General features: G+C 43.3%; 2 protein-coding genes across 2 annotated transcripts in view; both read right to left on the bottom strand.

Moving 5' to 3' along the window:
• LOC309701485 (NACHT, LRR and PYD domains-containing protein 12-like) overlaps positions 1–24735 on the bottom strand; it is a 1029495-nt gene extending 1004760 nt beyond the window's left edge. The window contains exons 1-2 of the mRNA XM_082525721.1: positions 24516–24735; positions 19724–19855 (exon numbers count right to left, since the gene is read on the bottom strand). Coding sequence (XP_082381847.1) covers positions 19724–19855; positions 24516–24616 — 233 coding nt within the window. The 5' untranslated portion in view covers positions 24617–24735. The remainder of the gene's footprint in view (positions 1–19723; positions 19856–24515) is intronic.
• On the bottom strand, positions 1918–16073 carry LOC309700388 (ribonuclease inhibitor-like; the record flags this gene model as incomplete). The annotated part of the gene is made up of 4 exons (XM_082523907.1): positions 1918–2397; positions 3073–3246; positions 13727–13900; positions 16036–16073. The coding sequence occupies 4 exons, from the start codon at positions 16071–16073 to the stop codon at positions 2385–2387; spliced, it is 399 nt and encodes a 132-aa protein (XP_082380033.1). The 3' UTR covers positions 1918–2384.
• Positions 24736–24967: the final 232 nt, after the last annotated feature.

Below are 24967 nucleotides of genomic sequence, written 5' to 3'. Positions count from 1 at the left end.
GGACAATTCCGTATTTTAAGGGACGGTTGGCAACCCTAACTGGAAACAGTCGATCATGTCTGTTAAAGCTGAATTCAGGGCAAACTAAGCTAAATTAGTGTTTTTAGCTAACAGCTACAATAAGCATAAAAGTTACTGTTGGGCTGTTATTTGTTAACAGGGGCGATTTTAGCCCATTTTGGGCTGCAGCAGCATAAAATCCTCAGCAGGCTGGGTAAGCTTGCGTGAGCTCTCTGTGGAGGCTGTTGCAGCTGAGATGGCTCACCCGAGCGGTGCAAACTTAGTTACCTTCAAGGCTCCAGAGTCAGCTGAGGTCAGCAGCTCAGCCTCTGGGGAGGTTACAATCCCTGGAACAGCCAGGTCTCTACAACCAGAAACAGTCTTTGCATGTGCAGCTTCAGAACCAGACTTGAAGTTCCAGTTAGTGTCCGATGTCCCAGAAACACTCAGGTGCTCACTGAGCAATCTCTTGAGGCCAACACTCAGAAAATCAAACCGTCTTTGAGCCTTTGTGGGAACATTTATCGTCTGTGCTGGAAAGGTGGAAACATCTGGGAGATGCAGCCTTAACACACTGGGCTTCACAAGTCCTTGGAAGCAGCTCACTAAACTCAGGGATGCAGACAAAATCAGCACTTGCAGGAACACAATGTGCCCTCTCACAATGAGCTTGGAAGCATAAACTGAGTTTTCCTCACTGACTGTTTCAGACAGGATTGTGGGAGCAACACAAAAAGCAGCTTCAGCTGGAAACACACAGTTTAGTGTCTTTGCTGCTCGCTTTAAGTCACAATAAACAGGAAACTCATTGTGTCTCATGTCAGAATCACTCATATACAGGACAGGAAGAGGCGGAGCTTATTTCCTGCAGGGAGCGGTTAGCAGTCTGTGTCTTTCTCATTTCTGACTCCTAAAGAGCTGAAAAACACAGGCTGTTATTGGCTGGCTGACACTGGGATTAATGTCCTTGAAGCCAGCAGTCTTTAATGTCCAGGTTCAGAACGGGCAGGTGAAAAACAGTCCTTTATGTCCTCTGATGTTCAATAAACTGTCCTGATTACTGAGGGAGCAGAGAAAGTGTCTCCATCACTCACCACAGCTGGATGCTCTGAAATCCTGGAATCCAGCTGTGGAGAGGAGCGCCGGCGGCGTGGACGCAGTTTAGTAATCAGGGAACGGGAGACAGGAGGGAAACACAGCTGGGACCAATTACACACACGAGACAGGAAACAGTAACACAGGACTGTCAAAGTAAAACAGGAAATATAACACAGAGTCCAAAGTAAGGAGACGTGGGACACAGTGAAGACACAGAAACAGAAACCAGAACTATAATCACAAAACAAACTCAGAAACATAAAGAGTGAATCAGCTGATTCAGTGTTTGTGACAAAAACATGGATCCTGGTTAATAACTTTTGTTTGTTTGTTTCTGTATTATTTTGTGTATCGTTCTTATGAGCTGTTGTTTTGTCAGTGAAATATTATTTCATTGTTTTAAGCTTTTTGTTGACTTTGAAGTGCTTAAGTTGATATTTTTGAACATTTAATTTGTTCGATTATTGTCGAGTCGATAAAACTGTCAAACGCACAGCTGCTTCCAGCACGGCCGGAGGAGAGGTGGCCGAGCAGACGCACAACACACACAGCTCACAGGTTTGCATTTCTAGATATTGCAGATGTTGCAGAAATTGAGAGTAAAGAACTCAGAGATCCAGCGCTGTCTCCTGCCCCTTATTTATACACCACAACACAACGACAGGCGTAACTCACACAAACGGGTAACATGAGGCTCAGATGCTTTGGACGTGTTCACATATACTGGACACAGAATGATGAAGATGGAGCTGCAGGAAGGAGGAAAAGAGGAAAAACACAGAAAAGATTCAAAGATGTGGTGAAAAAGGACACGACAGCTTCTGTTTGTTAGTTTGGTTTTTCTTTATTTGGTAAAGATTCAGAAATAAAGAGAAGATCACATGTTGGAATATTATATTAACGTTCTGTAATTACAACAAGTTGTAAAATCTTTCCAGAGTGAGACAGAGACTGTGCAGAGACTGTAGAAGGACAGAGCAGCAGCAGAGCAGTCCAGATACACTGATGATCCTCTGTCAGATCCAGAGGGACACACAGGGCTGATGCTGGACTCTACATTGTGTCTGACAGTGGAGCTGTTCTCAGAGCAGTTCACTCTGCAGCACTGATAGTCATCTGCACTTCATTCCTCTGTCAGTCACTGCTGGATGAAGCTCTCCTCTCCACCTCCCAGTAACATGGCCCAGTCAGAGCGTCTCTACACACAAGCTGCTGCTGCTTCAACCTCTCTGGATCATCAGGACACAGCTGCTCCTCTCTCAGCACACACACCGTCCTGTTTACCATCATTCCCTCCACCTGCAGAGAGAAGGAGGAAGAGCAGAGGAGATAAACGAGTGTTTCCAGAGACTCTTCATCAGCTGTCAGTCAGTGATGCAGCACATCCAGTATAAAGAGCAGCAGGGACGTCAGTGCTGGGACTGTACTAGGACTCATTGTTGCTTCACTTTTTCTAATCTTTGGATTTTTATTGAAGTTGTTGAAAATGTTTTTCCCTCCTAGTTTGAGTTTGGACTTTCATTCATTAGAAGAACCTTGGTGTGTCCACTCTGAGCTCTGTAGGAACCCCAACAACAAGCCCAACAATCCAGATGGACGGTTCCAGCTGTTAACTGGAGGAATTCCATCCAAACATCTGCTCTCACTAAATTCTTCCTCACCTACAGACTGTGTTCTTCACTGCTTTAAACTTGGAAATCAATGCAGTCATTGGTCTGCGTGCTGCTTTGTTCAGAGAGCTGATTGGCTGTTGACAGTGTTTGATCAGAGCGTGTCAGCCGTTACTATGGTGACCATAAAGGTGAGAAACAGGAAGTGTTTGTGTCCAATCCTGAAGCCTGTCACCGTTCTCCTCTCACAGCTTCACTGAGAAGCTGCAGCTTTACAGGAAACACTGGATCTTTGTTTCATACTGACTGTGTTTAGTACAATACTGCTGACAGCACCACCCACTCACTCCATCACTCTACTGACCTCAGAGTCTCCAGTCTGTAGTCTGGACTCTGCTGAAGATCAGACAGCTGCTTCACATCTGGATCCTTCAGGTTGTTGTAGTACAGGTACAGCTCTCTCAGATGGGAGGGGTTGGACTTCAGTGCTGCTGCCAGATAATCACAGCTGATCTCTGACAAACCACACCAGCTCAATCTGTATAAAGAATGAAAGATGTAAGTTTATTAGACAAAGTGCTTGAAATCATTCAGTGTTTCATCATCTGTTCAGAGCTGAAGAAGGTTCAGAATGTAGAAGTTTAGAAAATGGAAACTCCAAACAGCTGAAGCCAACAGGAAGCAGCTTCAAACAGGAAACTGTGCAGAGTTTCAGACTATATGTCCTGATGCAGCCAGTTGGATTTTGGAGATTTGAATCTCTGTTCTGTGACTAAGTCCTTGAATCATTTCTTCCAGTTGGTCCAACAAGACAGACTAAGTATTGGACATGTGTTGTGGCTCCATCAGGGGAGCTTCTAAATGTGATGTGATGGCCCCTCTGGGTCTGTCAGGTCACAGCACTGAAGAGAGCTCAAACTGGGCACACAGCTGTTCCAGTCTGGACCAAAGACTCTATACTGGGACTGAGGGACTGCTTTGACTGCACCCACTGGGACTTTTGAAAGGCTCATGTTCTCACTTAGATCATCGATTTCTACTGACATTTCTTTCTGGGAAAAATGGGGATTACTTTGGAAACAGGAAGTATTTTCCCCAATAAGCAGCCCTGGATTAGTAAATCACTCCAACATGTTCTCAGGCAGAAGAAGCTGTCTTGTTAAGAGGGAGAGAAGAAAAAGATTGAGGCACAGAAACCTGTTGAAAGAGAGATAAAGCAGCTAAAATCAGGTGTAAAAGTAAAGCAGAGGATGAGCTGAATAAAGGACACTCAAGGCTGGCTTGGAAAGGAATGAAGTCCATGGTGGGGATGCAGAACAAGGAGCAAAGATGAATGTGATGCTGAATCAGCAGAAGACTTGGACTCATTTGATTCCAGCTTTGATATCATTGATTTCAATGAAGAGCTTTGTGATTGTAGCAAAGGGCTGGTAGCTCTGAGAGTCCCACTGATGAGGTGTTTGTGTGGAAATCTCTTAGTGGGACCAAAGAGAGAAAAAGCCCTGGTCCTGATGCTGTGGGAGGGAAATGATTGAAGTGTGCTGTGAGGAACTGACTGGGAGATTTTCACACATTTTCCAGTCCTCCTTGGAACAACAGGAAGTTCCCAGCATATGGAAACAAAGGTTAAGTGTCCTATGGCACCCAGTGATGATGGTGCTGTGGCCCCACCACCTCCACCTCTTTGTAAAGGAACTAACTGTAATCTGAAGCTTCAAATGGAACTAAGACTTCCTCCACTAGGTGGCAGTGTCTGATGAGAAAGTGTTAGTGGAGCTGGCCTGGAGTCAGAAACAGGAAGATGCAGGATTTGGGCTGAAATGGGCAAAAGTGGTTAGCACTAGTGCCTTAAAGCAAGAAGGTTGTAGGTTGAAGCTTGTTGGTCAGCTGGGCCTTTCTGTGGAGGTTGGATGTTCTCCCACAGTCCAATGAAATGCTGCTTAGGTTCATTGGTGCTTCTACATTGGCTGTAGGTGTGGATGTGAGGGAGTGCTTCTCTGTCGCTCTCTGTTGGCCCTGTGATGGACTGCTCACCTGTGCAGGTGGACCACGCCTCTTGCCCTATGACAGCTAGGGCACAGGCTGCAGCCCTGTGAGCCTAAGCTGAATAAACAGTTAGCAAAAATGATCCATAGATGGCCTGAAATCCCCCAGTTAGCAGTTTGGTAGATAGCTATGACATGCTAATCCCATCCAGCAGCTGTATTCTACCTGTAAGCTGATCCCTGCTGAGCCAAAGCACTTTTTCATATACAAATTACAACCTTTAATAGAAACCTATTGGTCAGCATCTTATTAGCCTGCTGTTAGCTTCATTCCACAGAAAACTGAGAGAAACTAACAGAGTTGATAAAGAATAAAGAGAAATGTGCTGATTTAAAGCCTTTGAAGTGCTTCAGATGATCTCTGTCCACTTCTGTCCACTCATTCATTCATGTAAGCTTTCTAATGCAGCTTTGATCTTCACAGTCTGCTTGATGAAACTCATTCTAACCCTGAATGTCAGAGTGTTCCTCCTTCTCTTTCCCATCATTCATGCTGGCAGTGGAGGAGATTTGGATGTTGGACTGTGTTTTGGATGATGTGTGTATGTTTGTGTTGGACTGCTGTCTGTAAAGCAAACGCACATTTTGCTTTGGATTTCAGTGTCAGACAGACTTTAAGGTGCAATGAAGAGTTTGAGAGTTTCACAGTGAATTTTCCAGTGGAGGATTTTTCTTCTTCTTTGAAGGTTTGAAATGTGAACATTGTTCTGCTGCAGTCAATGGACTAAACCAGAGAAGAAGAAAACAGACTTTACCATGAAGATCCTCAGTGTGGATCAGTATAATATCAGCCTGATGTCTGCAGTTTAGTGTCAGCACAACTTTCACATCATATTCATCTCAGCACAACTAAAACATGCTGACTGACCTCAGAGTTTCAAGTTTACATCCTGGACTCTCCAGGAAACCACACAGATGCTTCACTCCTGGATCCTGCAGCTTGCTGTTGTTGAACAGGTCCAGCTCTCTCAGATGGGAGGGGTTGGACTTCAGTGCTGCTGCCAGATAATCACAGCTGATCTCTGACAAACCACAGCCCCTCAATCTGTATAAAGAATGAAAGATGTAAGTTTATTAGACAAAGTGCTTGAAATCATTCAGTGTTTCATCATCTGTTCAGAGCTGAAGAAGGTTCAGAATGTAGAAGTTTAGAAAATGGAAACTCCAAACAGCTGAAGCCAACAGGAAGCAGCTTCAAACAAACACAACAAGAGAAAAAACTCTGAATGTTTCACATTAAAGTCGTACATTTCTCATAAAAACAGGACAAAGACTTGAAAAAGTCGTGTTTTTCCTTCCAGGAACCACATGGCTTCACTTTTAAAGGTGAAGTGTGAAAGAAATGGACATATTGAAATCAATGATATCAAAGCTGGAATCAAATGAGTCCAAGTCTTCTGCTGACTCAGCATCACATTCATCTTTGCTCCTTGTTCTGCATCCCCACCATAAACATAAAGAGGCAAAACTCACATTTTCCAAAATCCTCTTTAGTAAGTAAGTAAAATTTATTTATATAGCGCTTTTCACAGATAAAAATCACAAAGTGCTTTACAACACAGAAAATGGGAATATAAAACAATATCTTTAAGCTTCGACAATAAAGGAAGATAGTTTTATACAAGTCTTTGTGGTTTTGTGTCTCTGTAATGGATTGAAGAAGCTCCAGTTTTAGAGCAGTAGGATCCACATCACGCGCGTCTGTTGAGTCTGCTCTTCAGCGGCCGTAGAGCTGGACGCTGCCCTTTGGCCATCATCGATACTCTCGCCCGAGATCGCACCGGGGCTAAAATATTCACCTGCTCAGCTGTTTTTGATCAGTTTGAGCCTGTGTGGTTTGATCAGGTGGAGGAACGATGTGATGCTATAAAGACATCATCTTGTCCAAATGATGTTGTTCCAACACGTGTTTAAAAAGATTTTAAAGGTTGTTGGTTCCGACATCTTAGCGATTTTTAACAGCAGTCTTAGTTCAGGTGTTGTACAGCCTGTTTGAAACATGCTGTTGTACAGCCTGTACTAAAAACCTGATCTGGATCCTCTGTCCGCTCAAATTTCAGGCCTATTTCAAAGCTTCCCTTCCTGTCGAAGATTTTGTAAAAGATTATATTTGTTCAGCTGCAATCTGTTGTAAAGGTTTCAGTCTGGTTTTAAAGCTCTTCACAGCACTGAAACTGCACTTTGGAAAGTTCTTAATGATCTTTTATCAGCCACTGATCAGGAGACTCCGCTGTGCTTTTGGATCTGACTGCTGCCTTGACCACAGCATCTTGACCTCACCATTGGAGCATGGCGGCATCAAGGGCGCTCTATTAGACTGGTTCAGCTCTTTTATTAAATCGCATTATTACATTTGGGGCTTATATTTGACGGCAATTTGAAAAACAGCTGAGCTCAGTTGTACAGCGGTCTTTCTTCAAACTGAGGCTTTTATCTAAGGTGAGATCATTTATATCTTTTAAAAACCTTGAACGGGCGATCCACGTTTTCATGACGTCCCAGCTGGATTATTGTAACTCCTTATATGTTGGAGTTAGTGGGACCTGCCTGGCAAGACTGCAGCTGGTCCAGAAAGCTGCAGCTCGTCTTCTGACACAAGCTCAAAGACATTTATCGTCCCAACAACCACATATACGCTGGTCCCTCGCTGTAACACAGTTCACCTTTGGCGGCCTCGCTGTTTCGCTGATCTTTTTTGTGCAATTTTGCATGTTTTTGTTTTTTACAGCGCATTGTGTTCTGCGTCCTGATTGGCTGTAGACCATTGTCAGCCAATCTCGTGCCGTGTCTCCTGTACAGTACAGAATGTGTTCAAATTTACAGCAGTGTGACTCTGCAGTGCTGCACTGTATGTTTGTACGTTTTGTCCCAACAAACAACAATGATGACGAGACGTTTTGCACCTGTGGTAGCAGCCAAAGGCAGAGGAAGATGCTGACCATCATAGTTTCAACAAGGAGGCAAAAAGGTTGTAACTGTCCACAACAAGAACATCGTAAGGATGGAGTCAGCTTTGGCTTTGTGGCTCAGTGACCGCAGGAAAAAGAACATCGTGCTGGACACCAACATTATCTGCAGAAAAACTCAAAAGCTTTATGAAACTTTACCTGACAGCGAGGAGCCCAGGCCATGGACGAGTGCTCCTCACACAGAAGCTCATTTAATGCCAGCAAAGGCTGATTTGACACGTTTCAGAAACACTTTGCTTTCACTCTTTAATACTGAACTTATTTTTCTATGAAGGTTTGAACTTTGTTTAAACAAGAGAGAAAAGTGTGAAAATGTTCATGCCTGTCTGAGAAAAGTGTAGAAAGTGTGCAGTGAGGGTTTAACTGCCTTAAAACTTCTATAATACTTGTAAAACATAAAGCTGCTACTTCATTCTGAGACTTATTTTTAGAACGTAACTCGATAAACGAGCGACCGCAGTACTGTATTGTGTTTATTTTGAAAACTCTCAACAGGATCTTCAGATTTATTTTGAACGCTTTATCTGGAAAACACAAACACATAAGCAGGAAACAAAGAGCGTGATATGAAACGATAGACGTTTTCATATGGTCATCATATATACATCGTTCTATCGAACAGCCCCAGCTCCTGCTGTCAGTCTCTGTAAATCTGCTCTGAAAACACATTTGTATTCACTGGCTTTTAATACAGCATGAGAGTTATTTGATATTTGATGTGTGATATTAATATTAGGAGTTATTTTAATCGTTATTTTGGATTCTTGTACAGCACTGTGGTCAACGCTGCTGCTGTAATTAATGTGCTATAAACACATAAACAATCTGCAGTTAAACATCCAAAACTAAAGATGTGATCGCTGCCTTTAGAAAATGTGCTGATGCACAAGATATCAGCTCCATTAAGGTGGAATGTGGCCGTGTTAGAAACATGTTGGAAGAAGTTTGAAGCTGAAACTGTGAAGCTGAGAGTGAAAGAGCTCCAGCGTCTGTCACAGGAAACTTTCTTATTTCCACACTGATGAAAGCATCAAGCTTTGATTTCCTGCTGCTTTTATTGAGTCACACTGTGAAACTGAGCCACAGCTGAACCAGCATCCCTGTACAGCAGACACTTACAGCGCTTGGCTGCTTCCATTGGACCCTCTGCACAGAGCTTCAGTTTCCTCTTCTGGTCCCAAAGTGCAGAACAACAAGGTTTCAAACAGCTTCGTTCCAGCAGCATCAGCCACAGACATGCAGAGAGAATCCTTTGGTTGTGTTGTGTGTTTGCATATCTGCTGTGTTGCTTTGTGAGGATGGATCATCTCCTGCAGCTCCAGATAAACAAGCTGGACCTGAACCTGGTAGCTTCACTTAGAAGACACTTATGACGGGAACGTGTGAGAAGTTTTGTGCAGACAAGTGTGGATTTAGAGTGTGGGACGAGCTCTCCACAGTCTTTGTGGAGATCCACATTCTGCATACTGCCTGTGAGAAGCTGCAGACATTTGTCCTCAAAATCCACTGAGCAGCTGCTCGTGGTGGTATTAGCTTCATGTGTTCGTGTTAGCATGAAGCCTCGGTCACACTCTGCTGTGGACACGGTCACGGACAGCTGGACGCCTGATGGACGAGTCGTCCTTCCTGTTAAACTTCTTTGAGCATGAGAAGAGCATGAGAAGCTCAGTGGACACTGTTCAGGGTTTTAACTCTCGCTTTCACTTCAGCTTCACCAACAACAGCACAAGCAGAGCAGCCCACTGCCTGCATGGCTGGGACAGCGCCCCCTGGTGACTGTAAACCACTACAACATGTAGACGGCCGTCTGCAGGCTGGATGTAGCACCACCGCAGAGACGTGCTGCAGCTCTGTTTAGTTACCCAGCTGACAGCAGAGGCTGTAGTTTACTGTTACCAACATGGAAAACTGAAGCTTCACCAGCTGGAGCTACAGAGCTGGAGAACAAAGGAGACTGAGAGGCCAGAATGATGTGGGAGGAAACATCAAGAGCCTGTTTGAAAGGAGACACATGTGGATGCTGTGCCAGTCTGTGGTCTGTCAGAAGTCAGCTGAGTCACACTGCAAGAAGCTGCAGAATCTCAGAGGAGGAGATTTGGAAGTGTTTGTGGGACAAACTGGACTCAAAGAAAGAAGATGTTTGTGAAGTCTTTGGTGGAGGTGAGCAGTGTGAAGCAGAACACATGCAGATGAATCAGGAGGTCAGCATCAGTGTCTCCTTGTGGTGGACGGTAAAAGAATCAGAGCCAACGCTCCCGTCCACCCTCGGCATGAAGCAGTGCTGTTTCTGAAACAGGAGGACAAGTCCAGAGAAGACAGAGGAAGCAAAGATGAGGGTGGGACAGGACAGCAGGACTTCCTTCACACCTGCAGCTCCATCACACTGCTGTAGCTCCTCTTCATCACACATGTACCTGCAGCCTGTCTTCGAGTCCAGGAGTCACCTCCACACAGTGTAGAAGCCTCCTGTGCAGACCATGGAGTCCAGCCTCTGTCAGGGAAGTCGGCACTAAAGCCTGAAAGACTTCAATCTGTCTCTGCTCCACCCGAGAAAGACCAGGACGAGGACAAAGGAAAGGTGAGTGAGAAGACCCTGGTGGTGTGGACGGACCTGCAGGGGCTCCAAGACTGAGGAGCAGAGACGTCCATATACCAGCTGAGGATGCTGCAGTGATCCAGGGAGCTCGGTCCAATCTGAGGCCGTGTGAACTACGTGGACCACAGTTTCTTCACAGACTTCAGCCACGTGAACATCTGGAGATCCAACAGTGTACGAGCTGTGAGCCATCAGCTGTTTCTCTCATCAGCTGCTGTAATGAGAGCTGCTGGAATCATCTCGAGCAGCAGGAAATCACTGATGTTGTTTCTAACCAAAGATATGGGACTGAGCTCCGCTGAGCTCCTTCTACTTTCATCCAGATAGAAACTGCTACAGTCTGCTGATTATTGCTTTGCCTCCATCACACGAGCTCTTTATCCTGTTCTTCACTCTCATTGGTTCTTTGTCTGCTTGTTTTTACAACAGTAGTCTTCTGATTGGTCAAAGGAGACAATCAGCTGTGACTAAATGTAGCTCCTACAGCAGTGATGGGAATAACTACTGAAGCTAATCCAGTATCAAAGCTCAGGAATCAGCAGCTCCCACCTCGTTTTCTTTCAACAACTATTTTTAGCTGCTGTGTTTTTGTGTTTCTGCAGACCTCAGACATCCTGCTGCTCTGGACAACTTTTTCATTCTTTTTTATCATTATTTTGCTTTTCTTTTATTATTATGTTATATGTATTAATATGTGAAACACTTATTCTTTGTGTTTTTGCTTTACTTCCTGTCAAACTGCTTTAATAAAATCTGCTGCAGTCTAAACTGTGGACGTTCCCTTTTTAACCCTTTGTGAAACAATAAAGGTTTAAATCTGAGTATTCATTTATGTTAGTGTTTAATGGGTCTAATAGGACGCTTTTAGGGGTGGGTTTTTATAATCGATTTATCGATTAAAATCGATTCTGGCTTGGATAACGTAAAATCGATTAATTAAAATCCTGAATCTATTTTTTAATATAAATTTATTTTGCTTGAAATTCCAGAATTTCTGGTGAAATCTCACAAAATCTCAACAACAGCTAAGACAGTAAATGAGAGCAGGAACACGGATTCTGCACAAAGACTTAAACACACAGCGCGACCCGCGAATCAGAATCAGTGAGATGTCGCTTTTCTCACCCGATGACACGGACACGGTCGGGGTTGAAAGCCGACAGCTCGCTGATTCTGATGTTTCGGCGGCTCCGCGCTTTGTGTTTAACCTGTTTGAACCTGCTTAGCTATACCATACCGTCACTGCCATTATATTATGCTGCTATTCATACTGTCATTATATTAATGCTGCTATCCTGTATATATCTTACTTACTATTGTTTGAATACTTGCGATTGTTTTATTGTACCTTTTATATTTTACATTTATATTTATTTTTGAATCTTGCACCAAGGGAGTGGCACTCCAATTTCGTTGTACTCTGTACAATGACAATAAAGGCTATTCTATTCTATTCTATTACGTCCTTTTTACACTGATTCTAAAGCTGTTAGTTTTATCTCTCTCCAAACAATATTGACTGAACCAGCAGCAAAAGAAGATCCAAACTACGCTTCACATAAACATCGTCATGAACTCACTCTGACTTTTGCTGTTTTGCTTCCACCAGGATAAAATCACACTTCATGCACAGCTCTCTCTCTCTCTCTCTCTCTCTCTGTACTTCAAGAACAGTTTCCCATCTAAAAATCTGTTTTCTGCATTATTCGCTTGCTTGTTACGCACAAGTCTACCGTTGTTTACAGCGCTGTCGGCCGCTGTTTTTTTTCCTTTTACTTACTTTCGAAAAGAAAGCCTCATTTCTGCCGTTCAATACTGAACAAATTTAAACTTTTTAAAATTATGCAAAACTGCAAAACGCTGTGTTTGTAATAAAAACGGTGTAACTTTGCTCTGCTTCACTTCAGCAGCATCAGGTAATGTTTATGTGTTTTTGATCTACTGCAGAATATTTTTATAAAATCCCAGGAAAATCAGCTTCATGTTTTTCTGTGTTTTATCTTCAGCTACTTTGACACAAAGGCCTCTGCTGTGATGCTCACACCTTTGATAAAGTCGCGAAAGTGCCAGCTTCCCTTTTATAGATACAAAAATATGTAAATATACTGATCTGAATTATAATATTTCTGACTGTCTGAGGCAACATTTCCCACATTCCAATCGAATTGAATCGAATCGATTCTAGAAATCAGTGACGATACCCAGCCCTACTTTGAATTGTGTTACACAAAAATAAGCAAAGTTTCTCGTTGTTCAGGCAGAATCGAGCGTTGAAGAATGAATTCACACGTCAATAAACATTTTCATCAGCACAAGCAGGACAATGAAAGCAGGAAATACCCCAAACTGCCATTTCTCATTCTACAACTTCAACAACTGCACATGAATTATACTTCATACACAGACCCACAGTCTCTGATTGCTCTGAAATCTCACTGACAGCCAATAGAAATAAAGAAAAGTCCAGACTGACAGTCTCTGTGGGGTTAGGCAGTGAACTGCTCACGCTGCGTTCAAGTGCATCACAAACTATTGGAATTGGATCCAACTTTGTGAAGCAAATTTCTTCTCAGCTGCTGTTTTGAACATTTCCTCATGAACTGTATTAAACTCTGTAAATGAACTGAGAACTATTTCTACATTTGAAACTATGGATTCATTTTCCCGTTCACTTCTGTACGTTAGTGTATAAATGAATGTTAGACTGGGCTCCATGGAAACACTTGGACTGGTCTCAGCTGCCTTCTTTCTGTAGTCCTTTCTCTTCTCCAGCTTCTGTTTGAAATCCTCTCACAGAGCCTGAAACCTGCTTTGCTGTCATGTGTGGGCCTGTGTTCCTCTGCTTTAACACAAACCTCACCACAGCAGCTGTGTGGGTCGTCTCTGTAGCAGCCAGATCAGCTTCTGATACATGAACATCATCACAGCTCCTAACTTCACCTTTATTAGCTTTGACATTCATGTCTTTCTTTTCTCTCTCTCTGTTTCCACACAAGCTCAAAGTCTCTGCAGCCTGTTTTTATCTGCTATCATCAGATCTCCAACAGCCTCATTCACGTCCCTCACACACTCTACAGCCTCACCAGTACTGACTTCATCTTCACTGACTGACGGAGCACAACATGAACCTGTGGAGGCTGAAAAGCTGTCCTGACAAACATCTCCCCGTCACCACTCCACTTCTGTCAGCCTTTAAATGAACCCTGCTCAAGTCTGTCACTTCTATTTGGAGCCAAGAGGAAAAACTGTTGTTCAGTCGTTTGGAAAGACACAACATTTCTGAAAGCACTCAAACGTCTTCACATTTGTCTTCAGACACATCCTGAACATTTAGGAACTAAAGAACGTTTCAAATATCAAAGATCAGAAATATAGAAAAACAACAACAGCTGCAGTCAGTGAACTCACCTCAGAGTCTCCAGTCGACAGTTTGGACTCTCCAGTCCAGCACACAGAAGCTTCACTGCTGAATCCTGCAGCTTGTTCTCACTCATGTCCAGTTCTGTCAGATGGGAGGGGATGGACTTCAGAGCCGAGGCCACAACTTCACAATGAGTCCCTGAGAGTCCACAGTCAGCCAGTCTGTGATCATAGAAAATACAAAATGTGTTATTATAAAAGCAGAAAGTCTGCATTATAAACACAGACTGAATGTATATGAAGACAAAACAGAGTGAGGTCATAATCTGATGAACATCTGCTCTTCACATCTGTGCTTCAGCTCCTCTTACTGTGTTTGACATGACACAACGATTGAGTCTCTCTCAGACCTGCAGACTTTTAATGAGAATCTTTGTTTGGCTTTAATCTGCAGATGAAGGAGGAAGATGGTGTCACATTTAGGCTTCCATAATGTCCACAGTCTGTCAGTGAGATCTGATCCAGAGTCAGAGTGAAGACACACATGTGGACTGTTTCCTGTCTTGAATCCAGAACATTTTGAATGAGCTCAGCTCAGTGAAGAGTTCCAGCTGGAAAGACGATCTCTGTTTGCTACCTGCTGCTGTCAGGTACGACTGTTCACGTCCACACTCAGGAAAAATCTGCTGACTGTCACCAAACGGAGCAGAAATCTCATCACTGGACAATAATGATGAATGAACTCAGAGCTGCTGATATCACATCTGATTTCAGGGGAACTAAACACAGAAATGATTGGCTCATTTTAGCTTTCTGAGCCATTAGTCTGCAGGTTTATCACTAGTTGGCAGAAACAGACTTGTATTAATGTTCAGCGCTTCAGTGTTTATGACTCCAGATCCAGGTGACAGCAAGTCAAAATGATGTTACCTGTCTGTGTCCAGCAGCAGCCTTTGAATATTGTTATAAACTCACGTGGATCAGTTTGTCTTTGATTGGTTTGTAAAGTTCAAATTCATTTATATTCATCAACTCTAAATGAAAAATGTTTTTCTTCTTCTATGTTTATTATTAGAGTAACAAATTCTTATAGTTTCCTGTTGTTGAGAATTTCAGTGTAAAACCACTCGACCTGTGCATCACTGCACACTGTGAAAGTATTACTGCAGTTTAATCTATAATCCTAATCAGTGTGTTTACTGGACTGTAGTCAGACCTCCGTTATACCAAAGGAAACACTGAACGTCTTCAAAGTCACAATAAATTTATAATAAATGCTAATAAATACTGGAGTGTTAGAAAAGATGCTTCCAGCGTGTTTGTCTTTGATAGGGTTTATTCTGTTCGTCTATTGTCTGACCACTTGGGGGCGCTTTTGTCTCTTTTGCTCTGAGCCTTGGGTTTATTCAAACTGATTTTAATAAACTATTTTCTGCAAGTTGAAGCTTCATCTCCATCTCCAGTGGTTGTTGCATATTTTATGACTATATTAGTAACAGTCAGAGAGTTTAGAGTAAATTAGATCTTCACGTTTGATTTTTGACACAACATAAATGGTGAGCCAGTGTCAGAGGAAGTGACAGCATCCACCGAGGACCAGGGGGAGTGGGAGGACTGGGGGACCAGGCCAACAAAAAGGTGATCACTGATACAGGTCAGCAAACATTTGCTCATTTGGTGTCTTAGAGCAGACTCCGCCCAGCTTTGTCGTCCATGGTTGCTCTTTCAAAGGAATCTAGTTACATATTATTTTACTTAATGATCTACTGACACCACTGACTATGCAGGACAACCCCACGTCTGGAGCCAGTGCACATGTGCAGTTCAATTCCTGGGCAGGTTCTGAAGATGGCCGAGCTGTCGAGGACAAAGTTACTAATGTGAAGCTAATGTGGTTAACAAAGATCTTCATAACTATGTGGAGCAGAGTGTGCTTTCATCGTGGAGAAATCACACTGAAGAACTCGGCACACATTTTGGGGGCCTTTCTGTTTGTTGCTACAATCTGCAAATTTCATTAAAAGTTTAATAAACTATCATCTGGTCTTTATTTTTAGTTAGCACATACCTTAAAAACTCTAAGCTGTAAGCTAATGATAGTTACATAACAGCAGATGCATGCTGGTGCAATAAGCTGTATGTTTTATTTTTGATCTGATTAGTCAAATAATCACAAAAATAATCGTTTGTGGCAGCCCTAGTGTGACCTCAAATAAGAAATGATTGCAGTTTGTGACTGAGTAACTAAACTATCACCAACTGATAATATTAATGATCACATCTGGACTCACCGAGCCTTTCTGCAGTTCCTCACAGCTGGAATCAGTCTCAGTCGTCCCTCCTTTGTTGTGTTGTACTTCTTCAGGTCCAACTCATCCAGAACCTCCTCTGACATCTGCAGCATGAAGGCCAGAGCTGAGCAGTGGATCTCAGAGAGTTTCTTTGATTTGTTCTCTGACTTCAGGAACTCTTGGATCTCCTGAGATAATAAGATGTCGTTCATCTCCATCAGACAGTGGAAGATGTTGATGCTTCTGTCAGGAGAGGATTTTGTCTTCCTTTCTTTGAGATTCTTGATGACTCTCTGGATGGTTTCTGGACTGTTCTCTGTCTGACCCAGCAGACCTCCTAAGAGTCTCTGGTTGGACTCCAGACAGAGGCCATGAAGGAAGCGGACAAACAGGTCCAGACGACCATTTTTACTCCTGAAGGATTTTGTTAGTGTTTCCATCAAAAAATCATCCAGAGATGACTCTTTGTATTTTTTTCCCAAGAAGTTCTTCAGCACCTCTGACTTCCTGTTGGTGAAACAGTGGAACATGTAGACTGCAGCCAGAAACTCCTGGATGCTCAGATGAACAAAGCAGTAGACTGGTTTCTGGAAGATCACACACTCTCTTTTGAAGATCTCTGTACAAACTCCTGAGTACACCGAGGCCTCTGTCACATCCAGACCACACTGCTCCAGGTCTTCTTGGTAGAACATGATGTTTCCTTTCTCCAGATGTTCAAACGCCAGCCTCCCCAGCTTCAGAAGAACTTCCCTGTCAGCCTCCGTCAGCTCCTGTGGACTCGTCTCATGTCCCTCGTGGTACTTGTTCTTCTTCCTCTTTGTCTGAACCAGCAGGAAGTGTGAGTACATGTCAGTCAGGGTCTTGGGCAGCTCTCCTCTCTGCTCTGTAGTCAACATGTGCTCCAGAACTGTAGCAGTGATCCAGCAGAAGACTGGGATTCTACACATGATGTGGAGGCTCCTGGATGTCTTCATGTGGGAGATGATTCTGCTGGACAGCTCTTCATCACTGAATCTCCTCCTGAAGTACTCCTCTTTCTGGGCGTCAGTGAAGCCTCGTACTTCTGTTAGCCTGTCAACACATGTAGGAGGGATCTGATTGGCCGCTGCAGGTCGGGAAGTTATCCAGACGAGAGCCGAGGGAAGCAGATTCCCCTGGATGAGGTTTGTCAGCAGCTGGCTGACTGATGACTTCTGTGTGACATCAGACAGCAGCTTCCTGTTGGTGAAATCCAATGAAAGTCTGCTTTCATCCAGGCCGTCAAAGATGAACAAAAGCTGAGAGACAGCCAGCTTCTCTGCTGTGACCTTCTGTAGTGTTGGATGGAAAACATGGAGCAGCTCCAGAAGACTGTACTGCTCCTCTCTGATCAGGTTCAGCTCCCTGAATGAAAGCAGAACCACCACACTGACATGTTGGTTCTCCAAGCCCTCTGCCCAGTCCAGAGTGAACTTCTGCACTGAGAAGGTTTTTCCAACACCAGCCACGCCGTTGGTCAGAACCACTCTGATGGGTCTCTGTTGGTCAGGTAAGGCTTTAAAGATGTCCTGGCACCTGATTGGAGTGTCATGGAGGGCGTCCATCTTGGAAGCTGTCTCCAGCTGCCTCACCTCATGTTGGCTATGAACCTCTTCACTCTGTCCCTCTGTGATGTAGAGCTCAGTGTAGATCCTGTTGAGGAGGGTTCTACTTCCTGTTTCATCACTTCCTTCAGTCACACGTTCACATCTCCTCCTCAGACTGATCTTATGTTCATCTAAAACCTCCTGCAGACCAACATCTGCTGAAAGAAAGAAAAACAGAAAGAAAACTCTTCAATGTCTGAACAACAACAAGAAGTCCAGTTTTCAGAAATGAGTCCATCAGCAGACAGATGTTCAGTCTTACTTTGTACACAGCTGCTCTGACTGGCTGTCTGCAGTCCAGCTCTGCTTCTGGATCTTTCTCCACACTGGGGACAGGACCAGTCTCCTGATGAAGCAGACTGGTCCCAGTATGAGGAGATGCACTGTCTGCAGAACCAGTGTCCACAGCTGGTAGAGACTGGATCCTTCAGGACGTCCTGACACAAAGCACAGCAGGACAGCTGCTCCTCCTCACAGACACCACTCCTTTTCCTCTTCCTCCCTCTGTGAACACATTTCTTTATCACTAAAATCATTGACTGTCAGTGACAAACATCCAGATTTGATGACACTGTGCAGAAGCTCTGATGGTCACAGAGAAAAGTCAAAGTGGAGAAACTTGTGTTTGAGTTCAGAATCCAAGTTTCCTTTGCTGTTCCTGCCTGTCTTATTAAACACAGAGTGATCAGCCTACAAACTCCACAGTAAAAGCCTTCATCACAGAGCTGATTATGTCCTTCACTGGATGTACTGGAAGTTTGGGATCCATCACTTTCAACTGACCTTTGACCTCCTCTAAAAACTGTGGTGGAGCAGCGGTGTCACATTCAGAGCTTTCAGCTTTATTTTGAAAGAGTTCAGTCATCAGGAAGTGAACTTCTGGGTTCTGATTTCCTTTCTATTATTTTACAGAAGTGAAGAAGAAGAACTAAAAGCTTTGAAATGATCTGAGTGATATTTTTGAACATTGCCACCAAATTGAGTTCAGCCTCCAGCAGTAACTTTGTTTCATGATGCCTCCCTGATGATGTGATGTTTGATTACAAACCTGTTTATGTGTTAGACATTAATCACATGAACACAGGCAGAAAAAAGAAGCCAATGAAACAAATGACAGAAACGTGTTCATTCACTGCCATGATCCATATTTTCTATGTACAGATGTTTGTAAAGAACACGTGTGCAGCGCTTTGTTCTGAGTATCTGCTGTCAGCACACAGTGCAGCAATAACTACAACCACACGTTTCTGTAGATCCTGAACATCAGCCTGGAGGAATCTGACCTCAGGTCTGCACACAGAGGAGCTTCACCTCTGGGATGATGCTGGCTTCAGCTCCTTCTACAATCAGGCAGAAGCTTCTGCACCATCAGGACACAAACAGAGAGGAGCTTCTATCCTCAGACCATCCAAGTCCTAAATCAGAACATGCTCCCCTCATAGCATCACCATCAGGGTTTAAACAGGACCTTACATCATGTTCTTGTCTCACTGTCATATTTCAGATCATACCTGATTCATTATGACGTCACACGCTGCTACACTGATCCTGCTGCTTCATTACTGCTGATATTACTCTGCTCACTCTGTTCAGTTACTCTGTTTACATCACTTTGCTCATTTGCTTTGTTCTGCTTGCACTGCTCTGTCAGTACATGCTGTGCTAATGTGGCACAAAGCACTTTAACATTACATCTGCACAATGTTTCATTATTTCATTTAATGATTGTTTCTAATGTTTTGTCCAGTCACAGGAGCAGCTCAGCACATTTCACTGTGTTGTACGTGTATGACGATGCCTGTGACAAATAAACAGCCTCGGACTCTTCAATCTTCTGCATTTCTTTGGAGATCAGCTCAGTGGCCTGTTGAGACCATCTTTCTATTTCTGATGACTCAGTTCAGATTATTATCCTGATACTTTCTTTTAAAATGTGATGAAATCATTTATCTGATGTTCTGACACAAATACACCAAAACGATCCCAAACAGCACAAACCACCACGTTACACACAGTGTAATAAAAATACAGGCAACTACAAATAAAAACACTTTAAAATATAAACTAAAATTACAAAGTGGTCACAGAATTTCAAACACCCGTAAATGAGTCAGCAGCTCTCTTACATGGTCAGCTGAGCTCCATGATTGAAGAACATTGTTGCTGCAGGTTCATCACTGAATTGTGGAGGTGTGTTTTTGGACCAGTCACTCCTCACAGACACACAGCTGGATGCTGGAGACTGTGACCTCTGACCTCTGCAAACACAAACACATCACATGAATTACTGATTAATCTCTGTTTAAAATCTTTTAAGCAGCTGCAAACACACAAACTGGATGATGTGATGGTTTCTGTCAGTAATAGTTGTCTCAGATTAGAGTACAGACGGCTGCAGAGACGTTCACAGCAACAGAGAAGAAATCATTACCTTGGATTGCATTACTACTACGATTGATACTAGCATTATCGTACCCGGACCACCATTAGGAATCATTTATGATGTCACTGGTAGAACACATTTATAGAAACAACCTTTGAACTCTGAGTCAGCAGCTCTCTTACATGGTCAGCTGAGCTCCATGATTGAAGAACATTGTTGCTGCAGGTTCATGACTGAAATATAGAGGTGTGTTTCTGGACCAGTCACTCCTCACAGACACACAGCTGGATGCTGGAGACTGTGACCTCTGACCTCTGCAAATACAACCACATTGCATTCATTTCACATCAATTAGTACACCACAAAAGGCATGCAAGAAACACAGTATGAAGGCAAACTTCTGGCTTCAATAACATTCAACAGGTCAGGTGGAAACTTTTCTCAGATTTGATTCATGTTTTTATAGAACGATCCAGCTAAAAAAAATATACCATTAGGTCAGGGGTCAGCAACCTTCAGGACCCAAAGAGCCATTTGGAGCCAGTTTCCACGCAAAAGAAAACACTGGGAGCCACAAATACTTTTTGACATCTAGAATGAAGATAACACTGTATATACTGTTTTTTACCTTTATGCTTTGTGTGAACAACTAAGGTGTGTTGCTTATGAAATCCATGAAGTGCTACAGAGAAAATTACATGTTATTTATGTAATGAACACATTTGAACTCTTAAAGAAATATAACCAAAGGAAAGACACCCAGCTGAACTAAAATGATGTAGCAAACAAAAACTGCTGTGAGCCGCCACCCTTATATCTCCTTTGGGCTTTTGGAGCCTTGACCTGACTTTTAAAAAACAATTGGAAAAAAAGCTCTTTGCTGCTGAAAGATGAAAAATAGATATTTGCAAAATTCTGCCTAAATATGTATTTTACCTGGTTAATGTGTGTGGCGGGGCGTGGTCTGCAGCGCCGCTGCAGGGGAGGCGGACGCACCTGAGCGGCACCCGCAATCACGCCTCGCCGCCTTAACGTCTGTGCTGTTGTGTTGGTGTGTGTCGGGCTGTGAGCTGCAAAGCTACAGCCGGCTGTGTGCGTACAGCAACCGTGTGTGAAAAGTGGTCAATAAAGAGAAGCTGAAAAGCGTGTTCATGCAAACATCGTCGGGTCTGCCGTGATATGTTTACAACGGGACTTCTGCTCCTGAACCTCTGCGCACAGCGTCTGCAGGTCGGGGCTGTACGAAGTCACTTTCATCTTTACAGGACTGTAAGCTGTCGTCTGTGAGGCGTGAGCGGTGTTTGTTTTTAACATAGTTCACGGTGGAGAACAGCTGCTGACATAATGTGGATCCGAAGATCCATAACTGGCCTACCTGGGGCTGAAAGTCTCGATAAATGCACGGCGTTTCGGCGGGTACACCGGCTTCCACGAGTGTGACGCTTATTTGAACGATGAAAAAATAATAAAATATAATTTTCTTTTTATATTTCAATATCACAATAATCTTCCAATTTAGAACTACAAGTTAAAAAAGAACATAAATAAAATACACTTCAGCTAAATACTTCTAATTTATTTTCCCAAACCACGAGGAGCCGCACTGTAAGGACTAAAGAGCCGCAGGTTGCCGACCCCTGCATTAGTGTTAGTCAATGTTGCAACTGAACTGAAAAACAAAAGATTTTGGTCAGGTCCAAAGAAACAAAGTCACTATTAATACAACACAACCCCCCCAAAAAGAGCCATGTAGACCCCGGGCTCTATGGGTCTTGTGCTCGGAGCTTGTTCCTGTGCTGCCATGATTAGTGCCTCTGTGCTGTCTTTCAGTCCAGCTTTGTTCAGCCACTGGTAGGATTTCTGGATGTCAGCCACTTCCTCTGCCTGCTGGTGGTGCAAACTGTGTTGTTCTGAGTTTCATTGGACGTCTTTGTCCAAAGCACCAGACAAAGGGCAAAGTAGATGCATTTGCATCAGCAGGAAAATACACCCCAAACTAGCATCATCATTATACAACTTTAACAACTGCCACTAAATGATACTTCATACACAGACCAGTGTTAGGTTAAGTTATGATGTCACTGGCAGAACATTTATAGAAACAACCTTTGAACTCTGAGTCAGCAGCTCTCTTACATGGTCAGCTGAGCTCCATGATTGAAGAACATTGTTGCTGCAGGTTCATGACTGAAATATAGAGGTGTGTTTCTGGACCAGTCACTCCTCACAGACACACAGCTGGATGCTGGAGACTGTGACCTCTGACCTCTGCAAATACAACCACATTGCATTCATTTCACATCAATTAGTACACCACAAAAGGCATGCAAGAAACACAGTATGAAGGCAAACTTCTGGCTTCAATAACATTCAACAGGTCAGGTGGAAACTTTTCTCAGATTTGATTCATGTTTTTATAGAACGATCCAGCTAAAAAAAATATACCATTAGGTCAGGGGTCAGCAACCTTCAGGACCCAAAGAGCCATTTGGAGCTAGTTTCCACGCAAAAGAAAACACTGGGAGCCACAAATACTTTTTGACATCTAGAATGAAGATAACACTGTATATACTGTTTTTTACCTTTATGCTTTGTGTGAACAACTAAGGTGTGTTGCTTATGAAATCCATGAAGTGCTACAGAGAAAATTACAGGTTATTTATGTAATGAACACATTTGAACTCTTAAAGAAATATAACCAAAGGAAAGACACCCAGCTGAACTAAAATGATGTAGCAAACAAAAACTGCTGTGAGCCGCCACCCTTATATCTCCTTTGGGCTTTTGGAGCCTTGACCTGACTTTTAAAAAATAATTGGAAAAAAAGCTCTATGCTGCTGAAAGATGAAAAATAGATATTTGCAAAATTCTGCCTAAATATGTATTTTACCTGGTTAATGTGTGTGGCGGGGCGTGGTCTGCAGCGGCGAGGTGGACGCACCTGAGCGGCAATCACGCCTCGCCGCCTTAACATCTGTGCTGTTGTGTTGGTGTGTGTCGGGCTGTGAGCTGCAAAGCTACAGCCGGCTGTGTGCGTACAGCAACCGTGTGTGAAAAGTGGTCAATAAAGAGAAGCTGAAAAGCGTGTTCATGCAAACATCGTCGGGTCTGCCGTGATATGTTTACAACGGGACTTCTGCTCCTGAACCTCTGCGCACAGCGTCTGCAGGTCGGGGCTGTACGAAGTCACTTTCATCTTTACATGACTGTAAGCTGTCGTCTGTGAGGCGTGAGCGGTGTTTGTTTTTAACGTAGTTCACGGTGGAGAACAGCTGCTGACATAATGTGGATCCGAAGAGCCATAATTGGCCTACCTGGGGCTGAAAGTCTCAATAAATGCACGGCGTTTCGGCGGGTACACCGGCTTCCACGAGTGTGACGCTTATTTGAACGATGAAAAAATAATAAAATATAATTTTATTTTTTTATTTCAATATCACAATAATCTTCCAATTTAGAACTACAAGTTAAAAAAGAACATAAATAAAATACACTTCAGCTAAATACTTCTAATTTATTTTCCCAAACCACGAGGAGCCGCACTGTAAGGACTAAAGAGCTGCAGGTTGCCGACCCCTGCATTAGTGTTAGTCAATGTTGCAACTGAACTGAAAAACAAAAGATTTTGGTCAGGTCCAAAGAAACAAAGTCACTATTAATACAACACAACCCCCCCAAAAAGAGCCATGTAGACCCCGGGCTCTATGGGTCTTGTGCTCGGAGCTTGTTCCTGTGCTGCCATGATTAGTGCCTCTGTGCTGTCTTTCAGTCCAGCTTTGTTCAGCCACTGGTAGGATTTCTGGATGTCAGCCACTTCCTCTGCCTGCTGGTGGTGCAAACTGTGTTGTTCTGAGTTTCATTGGACGTCTTTGTCCAAAGCACCAGACAAAGGGCAAAGTAGATGCATTTGCATCAGCAGGAAAATACACCCCAAACTAGCATCATCATTATACAACTTTAACAACTGCCACTAAATGATACTTCATACACAGACCAGTGTTAGGTTAAGTTATGATGTCACTGGCAGAACATTTATAGAAACAACCTTTGAACTCTGAGTCAGCAGCTCTCTTACATGGTCAGCTGAGCTCCATGATTGAAGAACATTGTTGCTGCAGGTTCATGACTGAAATATGGAGGATATTCTTTGGACCAGTCACTCCTCACAGACACACAGCTGGATGCTGGAGACTGTGACCTCTGACCTCTGCAAACACAAACATCAATAACTGATCAGTTCTCTCTGACAGCCATATGATCAGCTGATCCCTCTGTGATATTGTGTCTGCCTCATAACGCTGACAGGTCAGCCAATCATCAGCCAGTTTTTCTGTCTCTGAATGAACTCAGTTTGTTCTCAGCTCTTCTCTCTGATTCTGCTGCACTGACTTCACTTAAACTTACAGAGTTCAGATCTTAGCAAGAAAACAAGTCAATAAAAATCAAACTCAGATCAAACAGTTTGAACCAATCACAGATCAATGATTCTGTCATGGTTATGTTGAAATGACTAATAAAGTTAGTAGTGTTCTTACATTGTTGCTGCAGGTCCATGACTGTAAGGTGGAGGTGTTTGTGTAACCCCGTCACTCCTCACAGACACACAGCTGGATGCTGCTCCGTCCTCTTCCTCCATCTTCTTGATGTCAGGGTGGAGTTAGTCTGAGAGGTAAACACACACACTCAGAGGTGCTGTTGTACTGGAAGCATCACACTGACGGCTTTCTAATGTTGGAGCTTTGGCCCTAAAGTCCAAACCAGTTATTTTAGAGGCTCAAAGTCTTTAAAAAACACCAAAACCATCACATTATTTAATAAGTACATGATCAGGTGGATGAAGGAACTCAGTGTGTTTGGGATCATCATCATGGTGAGAGCCCACATGTTACGGCTCCTTTGGAGAGAAGCTGAGGATCACTGCAGGAAGTGAGCTCATGAAACCAAACTGCTGTTTGTGAGCAGGATGACTGTTATTGGACCTGCTCTG

This window comes from Aulonocara stuartgranti (assembly GCF_965226115.1).
Source record: "Aulonocara stuartgranti genome assembly, chromosome: 23".
NCBI lineage: Eukaryota > Metazoa > Chordata > Actinopteri > Cichliformes > Cichlidae > Aulonocara > Aulonocara stuartgranti.
This window is presented reverse-complemented; position numbering and strand designations above follow the sequence as displayed.